General features: G+C 38.0%; 1 protein-coding gene and 1 long non-coding RNA gene across 5 annotated transcripts in view; both read right to left on the reverse strand.

Moving 5' to 3' along the window:
• Window positions 1-18,834, reverse strand: part of LOC109430370 (soluble guanylate cyclase 89Db) — a 128,540-nt gene that overhangs the window by 41,877 nt on the left and 67,829 nt on the right. The window contains exon 1 of one of the 4 annotated variants that reach the window (XM_029857274.2): window positions 13,975-14,587. The exons of the other annotated variants lie outside the window; for them this stretch is intronic. Coding sequence (XP_029713134.1) covers window positions 13,975-14,016 — 42 coding nt within the window. The 5' untranslated portion in view covers window positions 14,017-14,587. Of the gene's footprint in view, window positions 1-13,974; window positions 14,588-18,834 lie in introns of those variants that run through there. 4 annotated transcript variants of the gene reach the window in all.
• On the reverse strand, window positions 1,898-8,636 carry LOC134285495 (uncharacterized). Its single transcript, XR_009996421.1, has 3 exons — window positions 4,689-8,636; window positions 3,319-4,366; window positions 1,898-2,996 (listed from the first exon to the last, which is right to left on the reverse strand). It is a non-coding gene; the product is annotated as an uncharacterized LOC134285495 (long non-coding RNA).

Genomic DNA, 18,834 nt, shown 5'->3' on the forward strand with positions numbered 1-18,834 from the left:
ACGGAAGGGGCCGGCAGGGACACGGATAGCCTTGGTACAGCTAACCGTGGCGTTTACGTCCGCCGGGTAGAGAAATTCAAGGAGGGCTGGTCAGTATACCATCTGACCTCTCACGAGTTACCGGAGGTTTACTTCAGGTGTCGGGAATCAGGCCACAATTCATGGGACTGCAAAGGTCCTGACAGGAGCAAACTGTGAAGAAAATGCGGCGCCAAAGGTCATAAGGCACAAGCAGGGCCGGATTTACAAATGTGGGGCCACAGTGTTGTGGGGGCCCTCTTTTTAAGGAAATTTTTTAATTGTAGAAAAATCCAGAAAATATGGAAAATTCTTCCAAAAATTAGGATTGTCATTGAAGAAATTATAGGCCGATACAAATATTTATTTCACTTTTTGTCCCACCACTGTTTGGCTGGTCGAGGGGGGGGGATGGATAAAAATAATAAAGAATTCAATTTGAACAATATTTAAAACTCATCGGATTTGTTAAAGAATTTTTGGCAGGTCCCGGTTTTGATAAATATTTTTCTAACTGACACCGCCCCCCCCCCCCCCACAAAATGCAATATACTGCCAACAATTTTCGAAGGAGGGGGAGACAAAAAGTCAAAATGAAATTTGTATCCGCATTAACCTAGCTTAATAAGCGTAATTAGAAAAAGGCATCCACCATAAGCTAAGCATAACTGAGATCCAGATATGAAAATCTAGTCTGAATACGATTGTTAAAGGAATTTTATCAAGTAAATAACGCTTTATCCCAGAGTGTTCATAGTATTAGATTCCATTGATCAAGTCGAAATTCATGAGAAAGTTCTTTAAGAAATTTTAAAATAGATTTTAAAGAGACATTTTCGATAGAATTCAGATAAAATTTATAGCGCTATCTTTGGGGCCGTTATTGCAAAACCTCCAAATAGAATTTCTTGCGGAATCATTGATGAAATCTATAGAGTTGCTGACCGATTACCAGGTTTCTTTTTTTTTTGTGAAACTTAAACATAAACATTCCTAAAGCGACATCGAGAGGAGTTTCTGGTAAACGCGCAGAATAATTGTTAAGAACTCCCTGTGGAACTTCAACTTCGGAAATCCATAATGAGTTCCTGATGGAATTTCTGTTTTACTTTGAATTGAATTATAAGGAAATTTTCATAATAATCTGTGGCGGACGAATTTTTAGCCAATTTAAACAAAAATTGTTTGCAAAACTTCAAATATTTCAGGATCTTGCAAGAATTTCTTCACAAATATCTACTGCAATTTTCATAAGGAACCTATGGCTTTGTTAAGAGTTCGCCTTGAATTACACTTTCAAGCCAGGAAGAGAAATTCGTCATGGATTTAATCATATTAAAGAAAATCGGATCAGATCTCCGCCTAAATCTGACCTGAAATTCTTGTTAGTTCCTTCAATGAAATATTTCAACAATTCTGGGGTTTGATTTGAATATTTTTTAAGTTTGGTAAGCGAAATCAAACTCTACAATTCTAAAAACTTTTCTTTATTCTGATAGAAACACTTGCAAATCTTCAAAGAACTATGTAAGAAATTTAAAAAAAAAATAACACCAATAATTTTCGACAGAAACAAACACGAATGTTCAGCAGAAACATTTCGACTCTATTCCATAGCATTTAAGATCTCATCAAGAATTCAGATGAAGATTTTCTCATGTATTTTCGGTGAAATAACTTGAGTAATTCACAAGAGTAATCAACTCAAACCATAAAAATATTAACAACTTTCTGGAAAAAATTGATATTTTATTAAGAGACAGATATTTGCTTCTTTCTAATTTGAAGCACAATATTTCACACATCTTGAGAGTAGAAGTTTGTGATAAAAATTAAATCAACTGTGAACAACTTGCATCCAACGGTTGGTCCAAGGTGCCCGGCCTTCAAGAAAGCCATAGTGAACAAATCACAGTGCAGGTAACGCAGCTGAACCGGAACCACTGTGACGCGGCTAAGTAACTGCTTTGTCAGGTGGTTTCTGAGTGGGGTACGGATATCGCCATCATAGCGGACCCATACCGACTACCCGCCGGCAACGACAATTGGGTCGTGAATGGGTCCAGAAAAAGGGCTGTGATATAGACAACGGGTAAATACCCCGTCCAAGAGTTGGTGTCTGCTACCGCCAAAGTAAATGGGTCAGATCCTGCTAGGGACGCTGGTCATACTAGATTTCGACCTGGATAATGTAGGTACCAAGAGTATCTTTTGTCTTGTAGGTAAGGCCAGCTACGGACGGAGATCCAAACCTGGCCTTGAAAGTAGCTAATGCAGAGGCTCCCGGTATGTTCAGCTCTGCTATACAGAAATGTCTGGACGAAGGAGTTTATCCAGAGGTTCAGAAGCAGCTAAGCCTGGTTCTATTGCTAAATGCGGGGAACCACTCGGAGACCCGTCGGCATATACAGTATGACCCATAAAAAATGCGACAGTTTTCAAAGCCATCGTTCCCCTCCTTCGAACCGATTAACCTTGCATGTATTTATTGGATAGTATAGTAGAGCCACTAATCTGATAATGGCATAGGAACATAGACTGATTTCATTCACATACCTTTGGAAATATAACGTTAAACATATGGATGTCAAAATCGTCCACGCGCCAGAGGCCGTTTTTTAAGAATATAATTTTCTTTCAATTGCTTTCCGTCACATTCAGTCAAATTTTATTTTCAAAATAGTACTATCATGGCTGAACAAGGTCTTCAGGAGTTCGTCGGTTCGTCGGACAAGGACGAAAAAAATATTGTATTATAAATTATGAGATATTTGCTGAAAATAGAATTACTTGACAAATGATAATTTTTGGAAAATATTATGTTTTAAGCATGAAATTGTTTTTAAGTACTTAGTATTTGTACCTATTATAAAGGTATGTTTATTAGCCTTCATCGACAAAAAATTGTTTTGAAAAATGTTCAAACAGTGTTAAGTTTTTAATTAATTTATCTTAAATACGGGTTTAATATATAGCACCTTGTTACGCAGAACAGAGTGCGATTAATTTGAACACTAAAGTAATTTGAGCACCCCTGCGAATACCCCAGCAATTGTAAAGCTAGATGTAGAACAATGCTGTTATGAGCTAATCTGTAACCAGTGCGGAGATGTATTTCGAAGGGGATGGCAGGATTTGTCTTCCCAGCTAGGTTACCGAATTAGTAAGTACATAAATGTATGTGTATATTGAATGTTTTTAATAAATGTGCCCATTTTAGCTTTTTAGCTGACCAAATTAACTATGTGTTTGCTCTAAGAGTCGGTACGATCTCTTCCACCCTCATCTCCCGCAACACACCTTTTTTTAGTTTTGGGTTCCTAAACATTCGAAATTTGTTTAAAAATATTTTTCAAACGTGGGCGTATTTAAGAGTACATATTTCTTCATGGTTTACATGTGTTTAAAAGTTTTTATCTTAATTCATTTTGCTCTGAAATTTAGATGAAAGCTTGATTTTTTTAGAAATTGTTAACAATTATAAGGTGTCTGCTACCGCCAAAGTAAATGGGTCAGATCCTGCTAGGGACGCTGGTCATACTAGATTTCGACCTGGATAATGTAGGTACCAAGAGTATCTTTTGTCTTGTAGGTAAGGCCAGCTACGGACGGAGATCCAAACCTGGCCTTGAAAGTAGCTAATGCAGAGGCTCCCGGTATGTTCAGCTCTGCTATACAGAAATGTCTGGACGAAGGAGTTTATCCAGAGGTTCAGAAGCAGCTAAGCCTGGTTCTATTGCTAAATGCGGGGAACCACTCGGAGACCCGTCGGCATATACAGTATGACCCATAAAAAATGCGACAGTTTTCAAAGCCATCGTTCCCCTCCTTCGAACCGATTAACCTTGCATGTATTTATTGGATAGTATAGTAGAGCCACTAATCTGATAATGGCATAGGAACATAGACTGATTTCATTCACATACCTTTGGAAATATAACGTTAAACATATGGATGTCAAAATCGTCCACGCGCCAGAGGCCGTTTTTTAAGAATATAATTTTCTTTCAATTGCTTTCCGTCACATTCAGTCAAATTTTATTTTCAAAATAGTACTATCATGGCTGAACAAGGTCTTCAGGAGTTCGTCGGTTCGTCGGACAAGGACGAAAAAAATATTGTATTATAAATTATGAGATATTTGCTGAAAATAGAATTACTTGACAAATGATAATTTTTGGAAAATATTATGTTTTAAGCATGAAATTGTTTTTAAGTACTTAGTATTTGTACCTATTATAAAGGTATGTTTATTAGCCTTCATCGACAAAAAATTGTTTTGAAAAATGTTCAAACAGTGTTAAGTTTTTAATTAATTTATCTTAAATACGGGTTTAATATATAGCACCTTGTTACGCAGAACAGAGTGCGATTAATTTGAACACTAAAGTAATTTGAGCACCCCTGCGAATACCCCAGCAATTGTAAAGCTAGATGTAGAACAATGCTGTTATGAGCTAATCTGTAACCAGTGCGGAGATGTATTTCGAAGGGGATGGCAGGATTTGTCTTCCCAGCTAGGTTACCGAATTAGTAAGTACATAAATGTATGTGTATATTGAATGTTTTTAATAAATGTGCCCATTTTAGCTTTTTAGCTGACCAAATTAACTATGTGTTTGCTCTAAGAGTCGGTACGATCTCTTCCACCCTCATCTCCCGCAACACACCTTTTTTTAGTTTTGGGTTCCTAAACATTCGAAATTTGTTTAAAAATATTTTTCAAACGTGGGCGTATTTAAGAGTACATATTTCTTCATGGTTTACATGTGTTTAAAAGTTTTTATCTTAATTCATTTTGCTCTGAAATTTAGATGAAAGCTTGATTTTTTTTAGAAATTGTTAACAATTATAAGGTACCCCATATACGTAACCAATGAATATTTTGACAAAAATTTTAGGGATCCTGTATGACAATGACCTCCTTATTGTATCCTTATCCAAAAAAGTTGAATTCATTAGAATTATTCCATTAAAAATCATCAAAGATCGCAAAAAAATGAAGTGTCGCATTTTTTTTATGGGTCATACTGTAGACTAATATGCTTGGTCGACACGGCGAGGAAGGTACTCGAGAAGATCATGCTCAACAGACTGTTGAGGTCCACCGAGGATGTAGATGTAAATGGTCTCTCGAGTAGCCAGTTCAACTTCAGGTAGGGGAGGTCGCCCGTACACGCTATCTTGTCGGTTACAAAGCACGATCGGTTGCGTCTACACTTTGCGCATTGCAATTGAAATTTGTATGGGATTTTGTATGGGAAAACATACTTTTTTGCATTTTAGCCATAAGTTGAAAAAGTTTGTCTGAAATTTTTTAACCGATACTGTAAAATGATAGCCTAGCATGTTCTGAAAAACTTTGTTGAAGACCACAAAGCGATCCGATGCTTGTGAAAATAGTTATAACCAACGAACCGCATGCATGTATTTATGTTTTAACATGTAAAGGAATAACAATAGCAACAAAATCATGCTGTTTCGCCAAGCAATGCCAACGCTATAACTTTTTTCATAAGCATCAGATCACTTCGCGGTCTTCGACAAAGTTTTTCAGGACACCCTAGGCTATGTTTTTACTTTATCGGTTAAACGGTTTTAGAAAAATTCGAGCTTGTTATGAGAGAAATTCAAAAAAGTGTGTTTTCCCATGTAAAACCCCATACAAACTTCAAACACGATGCGCAAAACGTAGACATAACCGATTGTGCCCAAATTTTGCACACTTATTTGGGTCCTGAAATGGGATCAAAAAAGTTTTGATCTGATGGGATACCATTGAATTTTTCATTTTTCCATATAAACGATGACCCACTCTAATGTTCATATTATGCGTACTTTTATGCGGTAAAGTTACATCGCATAAGATGCAGTAAAAGTGCCTCATGCGTACAAAAGTGGAGGCGCTATATGTGCATTGACGGAAAAATAATAACGCTATATGACTTGAAGCGATATCTTATGCGATGCACGGTGTGCACTATTGCGACGTAATATAGCATCTTATGCGACTTAATGATAATCGAATAAAAAACAATTCTTGTCACCTCAGTATCGAACTAACAGCCTTTGGAATATCGAGCCACACTTCACATTTTACACCAAACACTACTTATGAAACACACTGGCTAATTGTCATGACATTCTAACTCACCTCAGTGTTTGTTAGAATGCAATTGGTTTCCCTGCGTTGTACGTGTTCGGCAGGCTATCAGGAGCTCAAAAAGATGAAGCGTGATTTCCAACACAGTTATCACTACCCCTCTCTTGCTAGCACAACCCATTGTTAATTGTTAGGTCAACAAAACAAAAATGATGACTTTGTAACTTGTTTTGAGACCATAATGATGACTGCTCACTTTCTTGTAGCTTTTTGGTACTCTAAGAGCACCTCTTTCATTGTTATCACGTAGTGCATCGCAATATGTCAACGTTAACGATTCTAGCATATGCGAGTTTGTATGCACATTTTAGAGGGTTTATTTTTACTTTTATGCGATTCAGTTTGTACACCAATGTGAGATAAACTGACATAATAATAAAAGTACCAGGCGAAGTCGTATAACCATCGCAGTACGCAATTATGCGAATTCAGTTAACACTTTGCCAGTTCGCTCGAATGCTATTGCGAATGAGCAAAGTTCATCGCAATAAAACATCAGAACATCGCCTACTACGACGTAGTCATACATGATAAAAGTTAATTTGCACTCTTATATGATTTTACCAGATACATCGCAATAAGTTCAGAAAATAACATCATATGCGATGAAAATTGTCCCTCAGTTGTACATATATGCGATAGTGACTTGAAATAATACCTTATACGATGTACAGCGTGCATCCTTATGCGATTCCTGGTTGTCTGGGTCACCGAGATAGCACTCCAGCGTAAGAGGAAGATGATAAACTACTATGCAGCAATGACTCAGGATGTAAATCTGTTAGTACACAGGGTCAAATGTTTGTCCAAAAAGAAACCAATGCACAGTGGTCCACGAACCAGATTTACGAGGAAAGATGCATTCAACGCCTTCAAATGAGTTTTTGGACAAATATGGTCTTCTACAAAGTTGTCCGTAATTATAAGGCCCTCTTTAAAATGTGCATGAAAATTAGGGTGGTCCATGTTTTCAAAGAAATTGGTAGCCAAACTTTTTTATTTGCAGGAATAACTGTATACATTAGACTGGGTCAATAAAGCCGATTTTTCGGAACAAAGCTTTTTCGATTCATTTTAGCGTCCGAAGTAACTGTGCAAAATTTGGGAGCGATTGGTTGCTTCCCCGTATTCCGCATTGCGATTGAAATTTGTATGGAATTTAGTATGGGAAAACGTGCTTTTTTGCATTTTTCTCATAAATTGAAATTTTTCGTCTAAACCAGTCTAACCAATGACGGTAAAGTATAGCCTAGGATATGCCGAACAACTTTGCCGAAGACCACAAAGTGATCCGACACTTGTGAAAAAAGTTATAACGTATAGATTGCCCAGTGGTGCTTAACATTTAACATGTAAAGGAATAACATCAATAATAAAATCTCAATTTTTGCCCTAAGTTACCAGGTGAATAACTTTTTTCACAAGCGTCGGATCGCTTTGCGGTCTTCGGTGAAGTTTTTTGGCATATCCTAGGCTATACTTTAACGTCATTAGTTACATGGTATTGGACAAAAAAAATCAACTTATGAGTAAAATGCAAAAAAGTACGTTTTCCCATACTAACTTCCATACAAATTTCAATCGCAATGCGGAATACGGGGACGCAATCAATCGCTCCCGAATTTTGCACAGTTGTTTTGGACGCTAATATAGATTGAAAAAGCTTTGTTCCGGGTTGATACGATCAAATTTAAAGTTTCTCCATACAACGTTGACCCACTCTAGTATACATTCTTCGGGAAAGTTGTGGATCTATCAATTTTGAGCAAGTTTGCTAAAGACACTTTTTATGTAGCTTTAAAATTGACCGATCTAGAGGTATTAATAAGCTTAGGGTGGTTCAAGAAAATCCGTTTATTTTTCGTTAGCTTTTTCAGTTTCGATCTTTCATCAAAGTCACCCAACAAACACTTGTAGAACATTTGAAGACGCGTCGTTTCGTGCGCTGAGATGGTCGTTATCACTTTTGGTTCAAAAGTTACAAGCATTTTTCTTAAAAAAAAATCATAGTTTTATTTTAAAGGGTTTATGATGGGTTGGGGCAAAGATAAAAAATATCTTTTGCCCGCATTCAAAAGAAGAAATGTTGTTATAAAACATATCAAAAAATTAACTCAAGTGAAAAATACTTGAAAAGTGCCTATTTTTTCTAGAAAATCATCAATATCATTTGAACGGAATGACGTAGCAACATTCTCAGCGCACGAAAATGCGCGTTTTTGAAAGCTCAAAAAGTGGTTCTAAAGTGACTTTGACAAGAAATTTGAAACAAAAAAGATAAAGCAATAAAACGATTTGTTCTAGCGGCACCCTATGAAAACTATGGGAAAATGCTCCAAATTTGGTCAAAGCAGTTTAAACGCATTATCTTTTTTGTTTCAAATTTCTCATCAAAGTTGTCTAAGAACCATTTTTAGAGCTTTAAAAAACGCACATTTTCGTGCGCTGAGAATGTTGCTATGCCATTCCGTTCAAATGATATTGCTAATTTTCAAGAAAAAAATAGGCACTTTTCAAGTATTTTTCACTTGAGTTACAAAAATAACACCCCTCTAATTTTTTGATATGTTTTAAAACAACATTTCTTCTTTTGAATGCGGGCAAAAGATATTTTTTATGTTTGCCCCAACCCGTCATAACACCTTTTAAAAAAAAAACTATGATTTTTTAAGAAAAATGCTTGTAACTTTTGAACCAAAAGAGATAACGCGTCTTCAAATTCTCTACAAGTGTTTCTTGGGCGACTTTGATGAAAAATCTAAACTGAAAAAGTTAACGCCAGAAAACCGGATTTTTTTAACCACCCTAAGCTTATTAAGAAAAATACCTCTAGATCGGTCAATTTTAAGGACATAGTTGCAGAAGTTCAAAAATGGCAGCCAGTATGGCCGTCACACTCTGCCTTACTTCCCTCTCCCCCCACCCTAGTACTCACCGAGAGCGGAGGTTGGCGAAAAAATACCTCAAATTATGATGGTTTAGCTGTTGAAATCACACTAGGATAACAACTCATGGTAGAATACTAAATTTGAAGTACGGTAGAATGTAGTCCTTCGAAGTAACTGCACTAAATCAACAACTTCGTGCAAAATTGTAGCTCCTACTTCACTTTTTCCGTTGACGGGCACGATACACATTTTTTTTTTTTAAATCACATTTTTATACACTTCCGAGTTTCCCAGCACTTTCAAAATTTGATCGTTTGCTGCAAACTGATTCTACTTCCACGTAATTAACTTTTTTCCGCTGAAAAACCACTAGATTTACACTTTTTTGGTCGAAAAGGCGAAGTAGTATCGAACGCGGCTCGCTGGAACTGAAAATCGTACCGTCGAACTGAGTGTTATTGTTCAGCGATGCGTGAAAAAGGTCAAACATTATTTAGTCCTCATTCATCACAAAATAAGGACAGATTATCTGCCAATCATTGTATAAAATAAAAATGTTTTGTTGAAAATGAATGAAATCGCGATGTAAATATATAAAAGAACAATTTTTGTTGTCAATGAGCTCTGATTATTTAGAGGGCCCATATAGCCGAGGCGGTAAACGCACGGGTATTCAGCATGACCATGCTGAGGGTGACGGGTTCGATTCCCGGTCGGTCCAGGATCTTTTCGTAAAGAAAATTTCCTTGACTTCCTTGGGCATAGAGTATATTCGTGCCTGCCACACGATATACGCATGCAAAATGGTCATTGGCAGAGGAAGCTCTTAGTTAAAAACTGTGGAAGTGCTCATAGAACACTAAGCTGAGAAGCAGGCTTTGTCCCAGTGAGGACGTTACGCCAAGAAAAAGAAAAGAAAAAGAGCTCTGATTACATTGACTAATGTCACCCCATATCGCGGTAGTTGGTTGTAATCAGAGAGAAAAAGTGCGAGAGAAGAGAGGAGAGTTCTGTCAAATAAAACGTAAATAAACCGACGCATGGTGTGAAAAACGTTGAAAATAGTGGACAAAATGGAAATTATATCTAGATTTAACAATGTATTTGAGAACAAATTGTGTGGATGAGCTGACGAAATCAATAATGAGTATGCCAAAATTCAGAAGTAACAATATTGAACTGCTTTGTTGACGTAGTTTGAATTGGCAGAATTTATTTTGTTCTGTTTCTGAGCCCAACATGTACAGTCGAGACTCTTATAAGATCACTGGTCGGGGGGCGCAATAGGAATCCGCTTCTAAGTTATCGGGGGGAGCAACACTAGTTTTGCCAAGCCGAAAAACCGCCAAAAAATCGAAAAAAGACGAAAAAACCGGTAAACGCCGCCTAGTGGCAGAATTGCGAAACAAGTGTTTATTTTTATGTAAGTTTATGTCATACTGATCAACTTTGCCGAAGACACCAACTTCCTAAGTTATCAGGATTCTGAGCATTGAGATTTTTAAAATTTGCAAGTTTACTAGCGCCTCCTAGTGGCCTTATATCTCAGAATCCCGATAACTTAGGAAGATGGTGTCTTCGGCAAAGTTGATCAGTATGACATGAACTTACATAAAAATAAACAATTGTTTCGCAATTCTGCCACTAGGCGGCGCTAGTGAACATGCAAAGCCGAAAAACCGCCAAAAAAGTCGAAAAAAGACGAAAAAAACCGGTGAACGCCACCTAGTGGCAGAATTGCGAAACAAATGTTTATTTTTATGTAAGTTTATGTCATACTGATCAACTTTGCCGAAAACACCAACTTCCTAAGTTATCAGAATTCTGAGCTATGAGATTTCTAAAATTTTCAAGTTCACTAGCGCCTCCTAGTGGCAGAATTTTGAAACAAGTGTTTATTTTTATGTAAGTTTATGTCATATTGATCAACTTTGCCGAAGACACCAACTTTCTAAGTTATCAGAATTCTGAGCTATGAGATTTCTAAAATTTGCAAGTTCACTAGCGCCTCCTAGTGGCAGAATTTTGAAACAAGTGTTTATTTTTATGTAAGTTCATGTCATACTGATCAACTTTGCCGAAGACACCAACTTTCTAAGTTATCAGGATTCTGAGCTATGAGATTTCTAAAATTTGCATGTTCATTAGCGCCGCCTAGTGGCAGAATTGCGAAACAATTGTTTATTTTTATGTAAGTTCATGTCATACTGATCAACTTTGCCGAAGACACCATCTTCCTAAGTTATCGGGATTCTGAGATATAAGGTTTTGAAATTTTACTTGTTCACTAGCGCCGCCCAGTGGAGGAATTTCGAACTTCGCAACTCATCGTCAGTAAGTTATTGGCGTACCCAACAACTTTCCCGAAGACACTTTCCTTCCAAATTATCAGGGTCTTGAGCTGTCGCATATCGTAACGTTTGCTTGACAACCTGATATGGTTCCTGTAGTGCAATTTAGCATCAAATTGTTGATGGTCCCTCTAGCGGCCGAATTGCCAACTAATCATATGAACCAAAGTTCTAAATGGTAGATCTTATCAAGCCCTAAAACTTTGCCGAAGAAAGTATTGCGTTAACTCTTAACACACCCGAGATAATAGGCCACACCCCCAAAATGCCGAAATCCCATAAGCTCTTAGTCTCCTATAACGCTCACCCCTGTCTAGTAGGAGTTCGTTTAATAGGAGTCCGTTTAATAGGAATTCGTTTAGTAAGAGACTCGACTGTATTGCACTGTGCGCCATCTGGTTTGTTTTGCTTGAGTGGGTGGTTGGGTGGAAGATTCGAGGGATGACAGTCTGATTGTTGTGATTTCAAGCAACCTTCACCTTAAAGCTACATAAAAAGTATCTTCAGCAAACTTGCTCAAAATTGATAGATCCACAACTTTCCCGAAGAATGTATACAGTTATTCTTGCAATTAAAAAAGTTTGGTTCCCAATATCTTTGAAAATATGGACCACCCTAATTTTCATGCACATTTTAAAGAGGGCCTTATTATTAGGAACAACTTTGTAATCATGGCATAGGATTTCCCTTGGGATTTCCACACAAATACGGAATGGATTTATTCATCCTATAAAGCTTTTTGTCATGACAAAGTTTTTTCTACTGCAAAAGTTACATTCTCACACGTGTCGATTTGACACGGTATCAATTCATTCTCAACAGTCTCCAGTCCCGCAAAAAAAGTCGGAAAAAGTTCTAGTTCAGTAAACGATTGCGGCTCATTGTGCAATCGCAAAAGGTGGGACGAAGGGAAACCAAAAATGAACTCCTGAAAACCACCATCGACACCCAGACTTGAGCTTTTAACCCCAGGGCAATGAGTCCAATCGAAGCACACTGCACAGCATCCGGACGACAATACCTTTCTTCGTATGCGGGGCGGGGGTTTCACAACAAGAAATTTCACGAGATGGAGCCAAGAAAGTCTACCAAAGTCACACAAATGTTCTTTTAATGGTTTCGATTCATAGGAGAAAGAAAATGGCCATCCATGAACAACGTAGAGTTTAAGGGGGAGAGGAGGTCTGAACGGAAGTCTGTAGTCTTTAAAAGTTTTGGAACTCTTGTATAAAAAAAGTCTACGAGGAAGAAGGAGTGTGGTCTAGCCAAAGTTTGGTCTCCCTGGCTTATGAACGGCCCTAAAAGGTGATACACAGGTCAATTCGTGTTTGCCTCCATTATAATTCTGGAAGGTGCGTGGGTGGAATAACGTTTACGCCGTGAAATAGTTGTGGTCTAGCACTTTTTTTCTGTAGAATTGGAATCAATTTTAGATCTGATCTTCTGAGAACACATTCCAAAGTTGCTTTACTCGTTAATCACACTATACAAACAAATTTAGAGGGCACCAATTCAGAAAAGACGATTCAAATTCCAGAAATTTGCATACCAATTAAATGTTCCACGTTCGCTCTCTGAGGGCCATCTTTCTGCTGAAAAGCAACCTATTTAGCATAACTAAATCATCGCCTAACGTTATCATCACGTATCATCGTTTCACGATCTGAAAGCCAATTTTCCGTGCTGTAAACTAAGAAGAATTTTACGCGAGTGACGTTGCTTGCTCTTAGCTTCTGCCGCTGCCGCACCACTCGTTGTGGACGGTGAATATTCGTATGGAAAGAAAACATTAGCCGCCAAATGAAACCAACAAAGAGCATCGGCATGATATGGGTGCGAAACAATTTTGAAGTCGACAATTTCCATCGCTTCGGGCGAGGACCTGGCTTGCACCAATTTGCGCTGTGGTCGTAAACGAATAAAAAAACGGAGCTCAGCTATGAGATCGAATGGAATCAGATCATACAGCCTTGCAGTGATGGTACAGGACTACCTCGCAAGAAGCTTACCAGAAAAAGAATAACATCATGTTTATCATGCTTTCTCTCTTTCTTTCAGGTTCCATTTTGCAGCAGAAGGTATATAGCACACGTGCGCCACACTTAACAGAAAATGCAAGAATCACATACGAGACTAATACGGTCGGCAATTTGAACAAAATGCGTAACAAAACAGCAGCGCGCGTCCTACAACCTTTGCTACCTCCCAAAAAGAGCGCCAACGACACCTAGGCGGAAGGAAAACCAAACGAACACGTGCACGAGGTGGTTAGTGGGTGGTGGCGGTGGTGATGGTGGTTTGTACGCATTTCCACGGTCATCGGTTTCGGTTTGGGTTGAAACTTCACAAATACGAAATGTGATTGATGCGAGTCTCGATTGTTTTGATCACCCAAACAGCACACGCACAGACGCACACATACACATACGCACACCTTGTACAACACTAGGGTACACAACAGCAGGGGCACGGCACACAAACACATCACAGACACGCACACACCGTGTACGAAAAAAAAACGCATTTGAGGGACGATCGACAGCTGGTTACTTACCAGGACGGCATTTTTGATACCGACCAGAATTATGCCGTACATGGTTGAAAAGTTTACTTTATATGACTAAAATTTTGTTCTAGGTAACGATTAAGTTAATTGAGAGCACAATTCTATCAATGTATATTTCACTAACCGGAGTTCACTCAAATTGTTCAATTATTGTATTATTCTGATCATGATTCCTGCGTAAATATTTAAAGAATATGATGTGTTGAGCTTTGCTGTTTTCAATTGAACAATATTTATTCACATAGAAAAATATCAATAATAAATAATTGCTCCCGAGAAATTCTGGCTGATCATAAATTTTCAGACGTTCTTCTTCTTCTTCTTGGCGTAACGTCCTCACTGGGACAAAGCCTGCTTCTCAGCTTAGTGTTCTATGAGCACTTCCACAATTATTAACTGAGAGCTTCCTCTGCCAATGACCATTTTGCATGTGTATATCGTGTGGCAGGCACGAAGATACTCTATGCCCAAGGAAGTCAAGGAAATTTCCTTTACGAAAAGATCCTGGACCGACCGGGAATCGAACCCGTCACCCTCAGCATGGTCATGCTGAATACCCGTGCGTTTACCGCCTCGGCTATATGGGCCCGAGACGTTCTACCCAGTTTATCATTCTTCTTTATCGATATTTACACCGTGCTAGTGTGCTAATCCTTAGGACCTGTTATCTTGTATTTATCCTTCCATAATAAGTAGATTGATTTAGATGGGAATGAACCAGTTTTTTTTTGCATCGGAGTTCGGAGAAAACCCAGAAGAAGTGCCTAGTGGGATGAATCCCAGAAGAACTCCTGAAGAAATCTCAGAATGATCGTATGGAAGAATTCTATAAGGAATCCCAATAACTTTTTTAAATTTTTATTAACGTGTATTCTAACTTACTAGTTAATTCTACACTTAAATCCCAAAAAGTATTCCTGGTTTGATCTCAGAATTTTTTGAATACCTCAAAAACCTCCTGGAAAAGTCACTGAAGGGACAACCTGTGTATCTTAGAAAAAATCCTGGTCGAATCCCACGATGAATTCCTTGGAAAATCACAGAAGACATTTCTGGCGGAATTTTGGACGGAATTTTTGGAGAAGTCCCGAAAGACATTTCTGGAGCAGCCCTGAGAAAACTCATGGAGAAATTCCGGAAGAGACTCTTGGCAGAATGACAGAAAGATCTCTTGGAGAAATATCAGAAAGAGGAATCCTGAAAAGGAGGAACACCTTGAAACCACAACCCTCCAAGAAAATTCTCAAGGAATCGCAAAAGAATTTCTTCCTTGAGGAATCCCAGATCATGAGCGTCTTCCGAAATTCTTGTCGAGAGTTCCTGCTGGGATTCCTCCAGGATTTTCTTTTGAGAATAATTTATCTCTTCTGGAATCCCTCTAAAAGTTCCTTCTTAAATTTCTACAGGAGTTCTATCAAAGATTCGTCCAGAAGTGTTTTTCAGTGATTCCTCTATGAGTTGCCATTTAGATTCCTCTAGGAGTCCTTTTCAAGATTTCTTCTTAGATTCCTCTAGGAGGAATTTCTCCTAATATTACTCTAGATGTTCCTTCAGGGCTTTTTCCAATAAATCTTTTCGAGACTTCTCCTGGAAGGCAATTCTGCAGGATATCCTTCCTGCATTCTTCAATGAATTTCTCCACGGGTTCTTCCCATAATTCCTTCTGAAATCTTTTCAAAAATTTTTTCCGAAAGAAGAATATTGCTTCAGAAATTCTCTCCGGGATTCCAGAAATCCCTTCCAATATTTTTTCAGGAATGTCTTCAAAGATTCATGCAAGAATTTCTTCTGAGATTCCTTGAGGAATTCTTTTCAAGATTTCTTCACGAGTTCCTTCCAAAATCCCCTCGCGATTCCTCTAAAATTCCTCCTGGAATCTCATCCGTGATTACTCCAGAAATTTTTTTAGCAATTCTTTCATCTCTCGTAGAATACCAATGCTAACCGAAATCTTCACAGGAACCGCCTTTAAATTCCCGCAGAATTTAACTCAAAATCATGCCATAGGTGGTCCGCTGTATTCCACAATATTTTACATTTGATTTGCATGTTAATCCCAACAGAATTCCTGAACCGTAAACTTTGTGATCCCACCATCAGTCTAACAACAATCTTTCTGGAAGCCCCCTTGGAGCGTCTCAGAGTTTTAATTGGAATCACGGTATGCCAAAAACCGTTATTAACAAATAAAAATGTCCACCCAAATGGCACCCGGCATTCGCAAGATATACTATTCTAGTATCTCCTCTGAAAATTTGAAAATGTTTCATCGAGGGAAACTAAAGTTTTTGTGATTTGAAGATTTTAAGTCATTTTTTTAGGATTTTCTTATATGAGTAAATATGCGCGCACGGTGTGCCTGAAGCCGCTATTAACAAATAAAAATGTACACTAAACTGACAGCCGGCATTCGGAATATATACAGTAGACGTACGCTCGGTGCAAATGGTTTAACTGCAATACTTTTTAACTGCAAGTCCTCTAAGTGCAAAAATTTTGCAGTTATCGAACCGCTATATGTCAAAACAAAACGTCAACAGAGTTGCAATGTTTTTCAGATGCACTACAGCTGCATTGCGATGTTTTTTAAGTGCATTCTGGCTGCGTCCAACAGAAATTGAAATATCAATTTCTTGATTTTGCTTTGGCTGACCAAGCAATGTGGGAAATTACACTGTTGAAATTGCTTTGACATTCATGTGCACAACAGAACATGTGCTCGATGAAAAAATTCAGATTTGAAATTATGAAAGGAAATCCACGTACTCCGGTGAGACTCGAACTCACGACTCCCAATTCGTTAGACGGGCGCTTCTATTCCTTCAAGCTACGGAGTCACTTGACTATCTCCGTCGCCAGTCGGCCTAGAACTGAACTCGATTCCACAATCGCACATGGTTATCTCCTTTTCACCATCCAAACCTCCTTCGGATGGGATTAGATGAACATCTAACACATTGTTTGTTGTGCACATGTATGTCAAAGCGGGAGAGGAAGTTATTTTTAATTGTTGAGAGCTTCGGGCACTGCCTCCCAATCACTGGTATGGCGAGTTCAGTTCTAGGCCCGGAGTAGAAGCGCCCGTCTAGCGAATTGGGAGTCGTGAGTTCGAGTCTCACCGGAGTACGTGGATTTCTTTTCATAATTTCAAATCTCAATTTGTTCATCGAGCACATGTTCTGTTGTGCACATGGATGTCAAAGCAATTTCAACAGAAATTGAAAACTGTTTGACAGCTGTCAGTCGTTGCGGTTAGGGAATTTCATTCGGTAACTGAAACGTAAACATGTTGCAATAATCGAACGTCTACTGTATATGGGAATATTGTCATACGGTGCTCTCCATATCATAAACAAATAATAACACTGCTCGACAAAATTAAAAAAAAAATCGTATTATAGGATGAGTAAAAAAAGAAGTGGGGTTTGGAACCCAAGAAATGTTAAAGTGAAAGAATTTTTGAAATATGTTGGAACAGTTTATGACCGAAGTTTGAATTGAGAACTTGGGGTGTTCAATTGATATAAGCAATTCCAAAAGTACAATATTCAAGCAACTTCTCTGAAAATTTGACAACATTTCATTGAGAGGAATGTAAATTTCCGTGGTTTGAGAAACTTATTAATATTCCATAGATCCACCTGCTACTTGAACAAATAAAAACGTGGCACGCCGTGGGCGTTGATTGCATAAACTTTCTAAAAGCTTGGCACCTTTTTTTTGTTTTAAGCACGTGATATGTTGGTATCTTGTCGGTGAATTTGAAAACGTTTCATGGTGAAACGAGAGTAAAAGTGAATTCACAGCCCAAGGCTTTGATATTCCTAGGAGGTTCTGTAAATTGTTGGTATATTGTTTAAGATATTAAAGCTCTTAAAGTAAACCTAAATGCTAATCGTTAGCCTAGCCAGCTTTTATACGTCATTTACCAACGTGTTTTCCGTGAATTTAGAAATATTTCATTTGAATGATCATTTCATTAGGGAAATGCATACTATTGCCATATCTATAAACACGGTAAAAACCCTAATGAGTTTTGTTACAGTATCGTAAAAAATGTGATATATAATCAAAGTTTTAGATGAGTTACAAAATATATATTATAACATGTGAAATTTACATAATATTCTATGAAGTTACTACTTTTTCAATACCCAAGTAACATTTTGAAGTCAAACAGACTAGAAGAGGTTCTTAAAACCAACATAAAACGAAAATGAAAAATATTAGGTTTTAAGACGGTTCTCACAACCTGTACAAGACTAATTGGCCATCAAAATGTTACTTGGGTATACTTTATCATATCTTATGTTTTTAACCTTCACATACCCAACCTTCGACAACTCATTTTTAAAATGTTGGCATTTCGTCAATTTTCATCCGATTTTTTTGAAGTTGCCCTTAATCGATCATAAATTGGTGCAAGTTTATTACACTTAAGTGGTCATGTAATATCCTGAACCATTCTGGAGATATTCCGGATTGTACTGGGGTCAGGGGGTGGGGGACCCAGACAACCAGTAATCGTATAAGATGTTGCATAAGATGATAAAGTGGAGACCATATGCGTGCATGCCTCCATTTAGGCGCATTCGCCTCCACTTTAACATCTTATGCAACATCTTATACCATCACTGGTTGACTGGGGAGTGGTCTGTTTTGCCAAATGACTAAAAGGGATTATTTCGTGTGTTATTGTGTTTGAGAGGCCCCCGCGGAACCTGTTGCAGGTGTTCCGGAGTGGCCATATCAGTTGCTAAATACTTCATTTAATTTTCTCTGCCCCATTCTCTTGAAATCATGAAGTTTGATACGTCGCACGGTATGTTTAAGTTGCAAACTAGAAAT

Source organism: Aedes albopictus, chromosome 1 (genome assembly GCF_035046485.1).
Source record: "Aedes albopictus strain Foshan chromosome 1, AalbF5, whole genome shotgun sequence".
NCBI classification, from domain to species: domain Eukaryota; kingdom Metazoa; phylum Arthropoda; class Insecta; order Diptera; family Culicidae; genus Aedes; species Aedes albopictus.